Source organism: Poromitra crassiceps, assembly GCF_964638095.1.
Source record: "Poromitra crassiceps genome assembly, chromosome: 17".
In the NCBI taxonomy this organism is placed as follows: Eukaryota; Metazoa; Chordata; class Actinopteri; order Beryciformes; family Melamphaidae; genus Poromitra; species Poromitra crassiceps.
In genome coordinates this window covers 28,541,018-28,553,485 of record NC_139635.1, presented here as the reverse complement: position 1 = coordinate 28,553,485, position 12,468 = coordinate 28,541,018, and the positions used below count along the sequence as shown (strand labels likewise).

Here is a 12,468-nt window from a genome sequence, read left to right as displayed (position 1 = left end):
AGAAGAAAAAAGTCTGTGCTACTCACAGGCTTACTAGCTGTCGCCTACTTTGTTCCATGAAATAAAATATTGAACATGACCTTTGTGAATTTTTATTCACTTTTGATATCGATATATGGTAAATGGTAAATGGCCTGCATTTATATAGCGCTATTATCCAAAGTGCTTTACAATCAGTAGGTTCATTCACCCATTCATACACCGATGGTGGCAAGCTGCCATGCAGGGTGCTGGCACAGCATCAGGAGCAATTTGGGGTTCAGCTTCAGTATCTTGCCCAAGGACACTTCAACATGCAGACTGGAGGAGCCGGGAATCGAACCACCGACCTCTTTCATCCAAAGCGATTAGTGACGACCCGCTCTACCTCCTGAGCTACAGCCTCCCCAATATATTGTTGCTAGCAAAATGTTAATCTTTTGGGAAAGGGTACTAGGCTATAACAGTCGCTATCCGGCGGTTTGATGTGATTAGCTAAATATATATGAACAAAAACAACTATGTATTGTTGTAAAAGACCCCTAGACAAGACCTTTCAGGTCGCTTTATGGAATATTTTAAAATATCACACTATACTAACTCAATAGTTATAGCTGAGCGATACTCAAATATTATCGCCTCAAGCACTGTTGATGCCCGGGGAGAAAAACCCTCATCCGGTATAAGAGAGTTCCTTTTAGCCACCATATATTATGTCCCTCTAGGTTCTGACCTTATGAACTTTATATTTATACTCCTGCTCCGCTAATCCAGCTCGAATCGGTCAAACGTGGTCTTTCACATTACTGGCCTATGGAAGTCCAGGAGTTCAGAGTTCAGATAATCTTTTCTATTCACAAATTTATATTCATAAATAGGAGTGTTTAATTACTCTTATTGTTCTTACTCGCTGATGATGAAAACGAAAGTAACCGAAAGTAACCTCTTCCCCTCGAAACCTAAGCTTTTTCTCCAGTGGCTCCAAGGCTTTGTAATATATGTGACAGTAAAACAGTTCTAATGCCATTATTGACTTGAAATACACTTTACCAGTTGAACAGTAATAGGCCCACCTCAGTCTTTTTGGCCTACAGTGTTTGGAGCAAACATAAACCAATACAGCATGATATTCGAATGTCATTATATAAAAAGCCAATGCTATTTTTTAGCCTAATTTTATAAGCAAAACACAGCATGAATAGCACACCAGAACAAAATAAGTAATAGTATTGGAACAAAAAGGATAAAACAAGCCCGGTTATATCTCTTCTTCTCATGTACCAAATGAGTGCAGGGCGCATTGATTTAAACTAAATTTTGGACCATAACAAGCGTTTAACGAGCCATCATATCAAAACAGTACCAAGGACCGTTCATAGTGACCCAATATCCCAATATCCAACAGTATATAATAACTATTGAGTGCAGCCCTATAAATGAATTGTATCAATTTGAATGGACAACACAGGAGGAAATGACACGTAAATGAATTTGCTCATGACCTCAAAGCAATGTATCAGTGCTATTGTCGACTAGCACATGCTACCTCTGATACATGTGCAGCCACCAGCCGCTTCTTTTCACCTGACAGCGAGGAATGAGGAGTTTCACCAGCACGTGGGAGGATCGCGCTATTCCCCCCAGTTCCCCCACACACATGGCCAAATTGTGTCTGTAGGAACGTCTGACCAAGCCAGAAGTACCACTGCCGGAAATTGAACCTGGGTCTCTGCAGTGGTAAGCAAGTGCTTTTTACCTCTATATTACCCAGACGCCCCATGAATGTATTTCTGCACAATATGTATCTTGTTCAACACTGCCCAAATTTTGGTCATTTTTCGAAAAAGCCCATTCATATTTTCCACGTAGGGATTTTGGACTGCACACAAATGGCAGAGATGACTATTTCCGAGCTCTATACTTATTTACTCACTAATTTTGTCTGGCTCTTACCCAAACACACACGCACACACACACACGCACACGCACACGCACACGCACACGCACACGCACACACGCACACAGACAAGTACAGTATAACATGGTCCACTCACTCTTCTCCGCCTTGATCCTCTTGCTCTCCAGCTGGGCCACGTTGAGTCTCTGCTCGGTGTACTCATGCCTGATGTCCTGGCGGGCCGCCAGCATCTTCACAGGGTTCCTGGACGCCTGGACGTTCCTGGACGGACGCACCGCCCGCTTGTGCTGCACCATGGCCGACGTCAGCCTGGGCAGGGACCCAAAGCAGCGTTTTACTACGCATGATGGCAAATGAGGTATATTGACATCAAGAGGGTGGCTGTTGTCCTTGATTTATTGCAGATTGATGAATCGACTGATTGTTGACTGATTGATTGATTGATTGATTGATTGATTCGTTGTTTTAAGGTATTATACATCATAGATCATAATATTTGAAAGCCATTCATCACGTAAATATTTGGCCCCACAACCCATCTGGGGCACGGCTCAGTGCATTATATTTGGTAAAGGAAATGCAAATGAGCGCGGCATGGCACGGCCAAAAGTGCCAATGGAAAAGGCCTTTAAGAGATAATAATTGTATCATAGAGTGTGTGATTCATGCAGTGTGGAACATTCACACCGGGCACCAGCTCTTGGAGTATTTTTGGTTACGTTTGTCTTCCCTGTCTGCATCTTTGGCAGATAACCAATCATGATTTGGAGGTCCCATTGTAGTCTAAAAACACTCTAATCTAGTCTAAAAATGGCTGCTGAATTTTATTTTGGGAGATACAGTAGCAGCCAGTGCGGCCAGCAGACAAAACGTTACATCACTGCAGGCTTTGTGCCATCTGCTCACTTGGGACCCTGAGAACCGAAGATGGCGTCAAAGTCCTCGTCGATCTCGATCCTGGTGGGCATGCGCGGGAAGTCGGCAACGTGCCGGTAGAACTTGGAGAAGATCTCGTCGTCCAGCTTCATCACTTCCTTCACTGCCTTCTCGGTCACTGTCAGGGTGGTTTCCTGCAGCCCGGCCACTGGAGGAAAACACAGGAGAGACAAGGTTACGCTAATACAACTATGACATATGTACCAAAGACCTACACATTTGAGAATCAGGCCCAAGGAGCTCGTAGCTCCGTTGGTGAAGCCAAAGCGAAAGTGCCTTAAACCTCCTTTCGAATGGCCTGCAGGGGGCGACTCCACTGGCTGCAAAAAGAAGTCTGATTGTATGAAAGTCAATGACCCTACTTCTCATTTGATTTATGACCTCAGTAAACACTTTCCTAGTGAGTTTATGGTATCAACCGCTAGTTTCAATTCTTCTTCAATACAGCATGATGTTCATTTTGTATAATTATGGTCCCATTTCGAGTAAAACAGACGATGAAGCAGACTATTGGGGCGTGATTAGTCTAACTCACTGGAAGCAGGCTGCGGGGATAAGCTCTGCCACTGGCGCTGACCATTTCAGCGAAAGGAAAAACCCTTTCCTCTCGCTGCATGTCGCTCTCAAATGCCTCTGTCGCTGTGAAACAACAACAATGCTAGCTAGCAAACTAACAAACTGCATGGTGAAAATGGCAAGTTTTGACAAAGATTTGGATTGTGCAATAAAGCAGGCCTGCTTGGTACTCTCGGTGGATGGTTGTAAAGATAACAGAGCCTTTTTTCTATCTATACCAGAGTGAGAGTAAGAGGAGCCAGACTCTCTCCCTTGCACTGGTACTGTACAGTGTGAAACAGAGATAGTCTGGCAAGCAAGACTAGGGCGTGATTGACAGGTTGATTGTCCAGTGATTGCGCAGCTCGCTGATTACGGACCAATACCCCCCAAATTTACGTAACTTCTGCCTCCAAATAACCAAGATGGCGACGGTCAATGCCAAACTCGAGGTTTCAAAATGGCGGACCAAAAACCAATGGGTGACATCAGGGCAGCTACGTCCATATTTATTATATGGTCTATGATCAGGCCATACGACTAGAACATTACTAGTTCAAAATATGTGTAACTCAGTAAATGTGAAGCCGTGTGTTGCTGAAAAAGAGCATGCATTCTTAGAAAAACCTTCCCTTGATAAATAAACGTTAAAATTAAACAGATTCTGGAGAGATTTACTGCAGATATAATTTATATGACAAAGAATATCTTGAGTGTGAGATTTGCAGTTTATTGTGAGAAAGTACGGAGGCACATATACCTTTGCTATTCAGACGTCCCAGGAAGGTCTCCAACTTGTCTAGTTTCTTATCCGACTCCATGTCTGGCCTGGCCTCAATGTCTAGGAATGAAAGACCTCTTTCTCAGTCAACAACTATGGTGACAAACAAGATGATATATATGATATAGAGAAAATGGTCTATGACAAACTGCAGTGATTTGAGCTGTAACCTTTTAATTCATCAAGTAAAATGTTACAATGTTCGTGGTCAAAAGAATTCTCAGTCGATTTGTTGTTCTCAATGATTTTTGTAAACTTGTGTGAGTTGTACAGTGAAAATAACAGTAGGCTACACACCTCTGGCTTCAAAATAACTACAACTACACTACAGTACTACAACTAAACTGAACTCTACTGTAGGTGTAGGTCAATTGCATTCTTGCTTGCAGGGAAACAGTAAAAAGATGTTTCGCTTAAAGTTTAAACTGACTATTCCAATAGTTGATACAATCCTCTGTCTGGTTTCCTTAGGACAGCTCAGATGACTTTCAAACAGGTCTCACCCTCTTGAGGCTTGTTGACGGCAGGCAAGCTGCTCTTGAGTTTGGTGGAGACTGGCGACAGGATGGGACTGATAACCGAGGCGGAGGCTGCCAGGCCTGTGGACACACCCACACACATTCACACAAGGTACGATCACGTGTGTTTTAAAATAGAGATGGGTGGATGATGTAAAGATGAAGTTTGACTTGCCAGTGTAAGTGTATTGACTGCAAAAGATCATGAGATATAAAATCCCTCTCTGTACCACAAGTGTTGTTCAGTTTACAGTTATGATTAAAAAAAAAAGATGGATAAACTGACAGTATCATTGTCATTGTAGTGTTCATTAAATCATTACCTGAAATTAATCATTGAATATTTCTAAAATATTTAAGATCCAACCAATATGTTAGCATTTTGTCAAACGACAAAGTTGCCTTCTACTCTTTAAAAAACTAACCTTGTGTTTAAAATCATTAAGACAGTCATTGTTGCTTTTAACGATGCACAAGGCAACTCTGCTTGAATTTTGATGACTTTGATGACACAGAACTCGTAAAATTTGATATCGGTTAACAACCCACTCATAAGACCTACATGTCAGTGAGCAGCATACATGACACCAAAATCCAATTGAAACAAAACAGGGTGAATCTACTGAGTCTTAATTAGTGGGGATGGGACACTCTTCTATATTGTAACCGCACTTCCTGATAAAAACGCCTGTTTTAATTAAAAAAAATCTTGCCTAGTGCAGTTTCAAACAGTGGACGCCTTGTTTTGGAGTGACAATCAGTGAAGGTTGGTAAGTGAGAGCGGGTCTGTGCACTGACCTTTCTTCACCATGCGTGCAGCCACAGTGTACTGACTGGAGTCATTGGCTGCTCCCTTGCCCTTGGACTTCCAGGCGTCCTCACGAGTTGTAATCATCTGTTTCCTCTCCTCAATGCTCATCTGGGCCTCAATCTCCTCTCCCATCCTCTGGACAGACAGGGGAAAGCAATCAAACCCGATTACCAGGAATCAAAATCAATTAATGCACCAAGGCAAGTCTGGCAAATAGGCAAAATGCTCTTTCCTGTTAAAAACAGTCAGTCGGTCAGTCAGTCAGTCAGTCCGCCATTTCAGATTTGTTACAATTGTTACAGAGCTGAAACATGCATAACAATAAACTCTTAAAGATGCAAAGACTGATATGCACCAGACATTTATTTCTGGGCAGTATTTGAATGAGAATGCACTTTATTTTATTATTTTATACCTCTTCTGTTAATTTATTTAATTTCCTGTTTGACACCATTTCATTGTTTTGTTTTGTTATTAACTTTGGATATTCTTTTGTTTTGACTGTCAAAAGCACATCTTTTTTTTAAGGTGTTATACAGTGGAGTCCGCTTATAGTGATCACGGTTATAGTGATCAACTGCATATATTGATCAAAAAGCTTGGTCCCGAATCATTCCTATACACATGCTGTTTAAATAGTTCGCTTATAGTGATCGATACTCCGCTTACAGTGATCATTTTGGGCCTTGTCACACCTGAGAACAATGATCTTTTTTAAACTACAATAATTTTATTATTATTATTTACTTACAAACTGCCAAAAATGAGCCAACAAGATACAGCAATGATACTTGGTGCATGTCTCTCTGTATATGAGAGATCGCGACATCTCTGTCTGTCTGTGCGAGACCGCTGTGTTTGAAACATTCAGTAAATAGCTAAGCTGTCCGTTTCATTATTTTATATGTAGTGTATTAACGTAATAAATATACAAATGTCAATTAGATGGTAATCTGCATGTGAAATAAAGAAAAAGGAATTTTCTTTTATGACCATCCGCTTATAGTGATCAATGTGACCCCTCCCAAAGTGATCACTATAAGAGGAGTGCACTGTATAAATAAAGTTAGTATTTTCCATTCCATATTCCTGTTAATTAACTCGAAATGCCACAATAACAGTTTACAGTTGAAGTGCAGACTAAGTATAAGGTATTTTCATCCATATTTAATTCATTTCTGGACCTACCTACATCCAAAAATAACAATGAGATCAAGGAGCTAAACTAAAAAGTTGTATTGGGAGTCCAAATACTTCCAGACTCCACTGCATAATCTCTCGCAATCCAACACACACACACACACACACACACACACACACACACACACACACACACACACACACACACACACACACACACAACTGTACCTCATACTTCACAGTGACTGAGTGGGACTCATCAATTCCCTGAGGACCAATTATTCATGTAGCAACAGCACCAAACAAAGCAGCTATAAATAGCACATGCATTTCAGGTGTGACAAGTGGACGTCCTTACCTGACTATGCAATCTACACTATCCAACAGAGCAGCGGCGTCTGTACGCTGAATTGTACTCGAATGTTACTCAACAACAACAACTCCGACCGGGCCGTCCACACGTGTAGCGACAGCGCCAAACCAAGCAGGGGAAGAGAGAGTCCAGTACATGCAGCCCGTTGGGAGCGTGCCAGGTGCATGTCCTTACCTGACTATGATGGTCAACATACTGACACTTTTGGCCAAGGGAGATAGGAGGAGAATAGGTGGAAGAGAAGACAGGCTCCTAGGAGAGGTAGAGGTGAACGGATGAGAGGAAGGAGGGAAACGAGGGAACGGAAGGAAGAGTGATGCAGACGAAGGAATGGAGAGAGGGATGCAAAGGAGGGCAGCAATGCCACAAACTGGGAATGCAACATGCCGGGTGTCAAACGAATCCAAGTCGGTCAATTTTCCAGAGTTGACATGAGTTTTGATACACCACATGGTAGTGTCCAAAAAGGTAGGTAAAATATATTCACTAATTTGTACATTTCTCTAAATAAATATTGAAACTTCCCAAATGCAGGACAAATATGCACATAGTTTCCATGTCTATCAGTGCATTAGTATATATCATACATCAGGAAACACACGTTGTACACATTCAAACAGAAAAAGGCCTTTCATGCTCAAATGTATCATAAGGAGAAGGCTTGCGAGTTAAATGGCCATGCATATTTCAGATGCATCCCCAAAATAAGATGTACATTTGTACTGTTAGTACAGTAATAGAAAATCCACTGCTACTTCCTAAGTCAACAAGCTGTGACAAGCGTCTGTGCAACACATATGATCAGGTGCCTTAAGTAAGATTGTTACTGTCTCATAGCACAAAATGACCATAACATCTTCATTTTCATGATGGAGAACGGTGCTGCTACAAACAAGCAACCGTCGTTTTTTTTCAAGCAAATTACAAAGCAGTATTATTCTAGTATTCTGCATCGTCGTGATTATATTACCTTTTCACTCAACGTTTCTGTTGGGTTTCCTGCCCTAATTAGCTGTCTTACTCATTCTTTTGTGAAAATGTGAGGTCTAGATTTCTGCCCATTACAAGCTACAATAAGCTGTGCCAGAGACTCGTCAATATGGTTGCGACTGCTCGGTCGCCAAATCTAATCGAGGTCGATAAAAGTCCTTAAAGTCAATAGATTACATATTGCCCCTTTTATGTCAGACTCAGCAAAAGTGCAGGAAAGCTTAGAAAAGTTCTAGTGTTAGTTAGTTCCCCAGCAGCATCCCGCTGCATCAAAGAGGAGTGTTACAACAACGTTACAGACCGCACCGTGCCCCGACACCAAACACCCACAGACTGAGGAGAAGCAATCAGCCTCGCACAGACTCAACACAAAGCTGTGATTGGACGGCGCAGGTCCCCACGCAAAGCTGATTGGCTGAGTATGTGGTGTGCTGGGCGGCTTACCCACAGCTGCTCAGACACAGACACAGCAGAGTACTCCTGAATGACCACCCCTTCCTCCTGATGGGGTTAAACACAGGGGAAGGAGTGGGTCAGATGGAGGGAGGGAGGGGGGGGGTTTGGGGCAGTCACCCTAAAAGGGTTAATGGTGTGATTGCCTGGAGGATTACCATCTACATCTGAGCAGGCAGTTTCCCCCTTCTACAGAAGGGGGAAATGTTAATTCAATGTTAATTCATTATTCATTAGTATTAGTATTCGGCCCTAAATTCTGAAATCATTCTGAGCTTACAAATACAATTTTAACAGCTGTTCATGGTTGATTTTCATTCATGTTTTAATTCCAATTGAAGGATTAAATGTTCCTCTATGGGTTGAGAAAAATCTACTGCCCTTCGTCTTATCAAATCATCAAAAAAAAAATCATAATGTTTTCTTGGTTCCTGAAAAATGGACATTTTGAAGGTATGAGGTGTTCACCCTCTGGCGACTACTGTAGGTTCAGTCTATCTGTCTACAAAAGACATTTCGCCATATGTTCTTACTGTATAACATTTTCCTTCTAACACCGTCAAATATTCACCAGAAAAAATTACTCAATTTCCCCTCGGGGATCAATAAAGTTATTCTGATTCTGATCAGCTTTCAAACAAGATTATCCTTTGAGGTTGAAGTGAAACTCAGTCTGCAGAGTGTCCAGATCTGATTAGATCCCGTAGAAGAGGGGGGGGGTTCTCCCAAATAGCCCAGACTGCTAATTCCAGAGGGAGACTGGCCCATATGCTGCCTAGGCTGCAGCCTGCAGGGTCTGGATCCTGCTGATCTGGACCACAGGGTCCACACAACAGATGGGCTTAGAGGGGACATGAAAGGAGCACTTAGCTAGAGGAGTGGGGACAGAGGCTGGCATGGAGACCCAGGAGGGGGCCTGCATGTGGCTGCGTTTACTTTGGCTGCTTTGGTAACTTTTGGTCACCAGGCCGTTATTGAAAATAAGAATCTGTTCTTAATTAACTTGCCTGTTTAAATAAAGGTTGATGATGATGATGATGATGATGATGGTAAGGCAACTCAACCAAGAAAACTCCAAGTCTATCTACCTACCCGGTATATGGTTATTATTCTGGGAACCACAAAAATTAGGTAACCCACATGTCACTTTCTGGCAGTTCAATTGGTTGAATATCAACTTTGAAAGAAGATAGTAACGCACACCAATAATAAGTTTCAGGAGGTGCTGATCTAATCTGAAGAAGGCCATAGGCCGAAACGTCATTTCATAATTTTTTTTTGCATATGGAGCAGTGAGTGTGCGACACTTTCTTCATCCTCAATATCAACTTCAACATGAGAATGGTGAATGGTATAAGGTTGATAATGGTTGGTTAGCCCATAGCCTCTAAAATGCCTAAGTGAAATGGGAGATGGTGGACTTCTGACAAAGTATATATAGACTGTTGTGCTGAGTTTAAAACTGATCTTGGATCAAGCTTTAACTCTAAGCCGCTTTATAAATATGGGTCATCGGTCATTTTGGTCATAATAAAGATAAACAAGAAAGCTTGCATTATTGACAATCTCATAAAAAACGTGTTGCTGTCAGCACATTTATGTCAACCCAAAATAAGTAAATAGTAATAAAATAGTTAATAACAGCATGTGACGCCACTATTTAAGCACTATCACACAAAGGGAGTGCTGTTGTACTGTATATCAGCACGATTGTGATTCGGTCAAAGATCATCACAGCCGTGCTGATATACAGTACAACACGTCGAGTGTGATATAGCTTTTAGAACTGTTATATATAACAGTTCTAAAAGCTATTCATCAAGTAATAATGGTATTTTCTATTTGATTTGTATTTCCGCCAACGAAAACAGTTCCCTCAGGGATTACACCGAAGCCCAATTTATGCTTATAGCCACACGACACTTTTGAAACTGTCGCTTGACGGACGTGATGCTTTAACGACAGAAAAAAGTCGCGCACCTGCGTTTGTAACGTCGTGCACACAATGTGATTGATTGGTTAGTTTCTAATAATAGTGACATGTGATTGTAATGTCGTGCGCACAATGTGATTGGTTGGTTTCTAATAATAGTGACATGTGAGAGTTCCTGTCTGACAGCCAGCCTGCCTGGGCCAGCAGCTACCTCCCCCGGGGGAAACCAACAGGGCTCAGTGTGGGCGGAGTGGAGGAGCCGAGTGGAGGAGCGGAGCCATTCTAGGAAAAGATGAGCGAGCCGAGGCCTGTCAAAACCGATGCAGGGAGATAAAGATAGAGGGCCCGTGGTTATTTTTTGCCTGTACGACTCGGGGGAAGATGTTTTACAGTGATTTGGACTCAGAGGGAGAGTAACCTCGCGTCTCCAGGCTCTCCCCGAGGAGAAGAGCCTGGCTGGCACCCATCATTTGTGAATTACACCTCTTTCCTCTTTCTGCCGTTCGACGCCGGAGCATGTCAACCGGATACGTGCCGCATTTTTATCGTTCCCCCGTTGAAACGCCCATTCGAGTTGTGTAGGCTAACTAGTCGCCACGAATGCCATGGTTGATGCCGTTATTGTTGATGCCATATTGCATCAACGTTTTGTTTTAAAACATTTATGTATTATGCAGCTTTTTAGTCACCTCGTGTTATCAGGCTCTAGCTAACTAACGTTAGCTACATGGAAGATTTTTCTGGCGCACGTGTATCCGATAACCGGATTCTTCCGCATCGGTCACGCCCCCACGGTCCCGAAACCTCAGTAACGGCTCCAGACTAGAGGAAGGCTGAAATGTTACAGTACCATTCCTGCTCGGAGTGGAGACGAGGGGCACCCGATCGGAATTGTTGTCACCCATAGACTCAGTAGGCGCGTCATCAGCCCCATTCCTGTCGCTGATAAACCTGCTAGTAGGTCGGAATGGCTGTTATCAAACAACTTTTTATTTAGGCAAATAAAACAATGGTTTAGGGTTAGGATTAGAATTAAGCAACAAAAAGCGTTAAAATACGATTTACACGTGAAATGTAAACCTATGGCTGATAACGACCTTCTGCACCTACTAACAGGTAGGTAGGGCCCTACTGGCCGATATGAATTGAGTGATAAGACGCTGATAACGCCGATTGAATCGTGTGACAACAGTCAAATCAGTTGCGAGGGGAGACGCTGTTGAACACCAATGTAATTACTGTAAATACTGTATAATTACATTGGTGTTCATGTCTAATTACAAATAGTTCATATGCAGTTACATACGTAGTTACATAATTATTTGTAATTAGACATGAACATAATAGTTCATGTGTAGTTATGGACCTGTAAATAAAGGGTTACCATTTAATCTTACTGTTCATAATAAGGTCAAATGTATCCATATCGCTGTTGCTACTTGGTGGGCACAGAAAAACGCTGTGAACGCAGCCTGATCAAGGTTACATAAGAACACCTAAGAAGCGGAGTGATATACATATATTGGTGTTATATTGTATATCAGCAGCAGATAGATAGAATGCATCTTGTCCAAACAAATTGCTCGGCTGGGTTATTATCTATTAGTAACGACAATATATGTTTTTAAGAGTGACAATACTGTGACACTTTGTGCAGACATCCCGTGTACGACGTGTATCTCGGTGGTAAAGACGATCAGTGAGTTTTCCATCCGTAACACTGCCGGGTGTAGAGACTCACCTTCTTCTTGTAGGTCTGCTCCGTCTCCCACAGCTGAGCCTGCTGCTCGGTGGAAGCCACCTTCACCACCTCCTGCTTCTTGTTGATCCTGTTCCTCCAGTCCTCCTCACCGCTCTTCTTCAGCAGCGCCAGTCTGACACACAAAACACCGTCAACACTGTTGGCCAGTGAACTGCTGACGTTCTGCCCTGTAATCTGCTGCAAACCTGGGCTTTGACTGTTGGAACTGCACTGGCACCGCTAAGAAATTCTGACAGAACTTCTCAGAACTCTGGTGTGAAAACCTTGAATGTCAGACGTTCAGTAATACAGGCTTCTATGAATTCTGCACATTCCCTTC

General features: G+C 42.4%; 1 protein-coding gene across 1 annotated transcript in view; it reads right to left on the bottom strand.

Annotated features, from left to right (window-relative positions):
• Nucleotides 1-12,468, bottom strand: part of LOC310792320 (supervillin-like) — a gene marked incomplete at its 5' end in the record, with an annotated part of 71,159 nt that overhangs the window by 20,668 nt on the left and 38,023 nt on the right. Inside the window, 8 exons of the mRNA XM_083654042.1 lie at nt 2,013-2,206; nt 2,804-2,981; nt 4,149-4,229; nt 4,673-4,768; nt 5,486-5,633; nt 7,186-7,263; nt 8,446-8,502; nt 12,129-12,261. Of these exons, the coding sequence (XP_083510168.1) occupies nt 2,013-2,206; nt 2,804-2,981; nt 4,149-4,229; nt 4,673-4,768; nt 5,486-5,633; nt 7,186-7,263; nt 8,446-8,502; nt 12,129-12,261 (965 nt within the window). The remainder of the gene's footprint in view (nt 1-2,012; nt 2,207-2,803; nt 2,982-4,148; nt 4,230-4,672; nt 4,769-5,485; nt 5,634-7,185; nt 7,264-8,445; nt 8,503-12,128; nt 12,262-12,468) is intronic.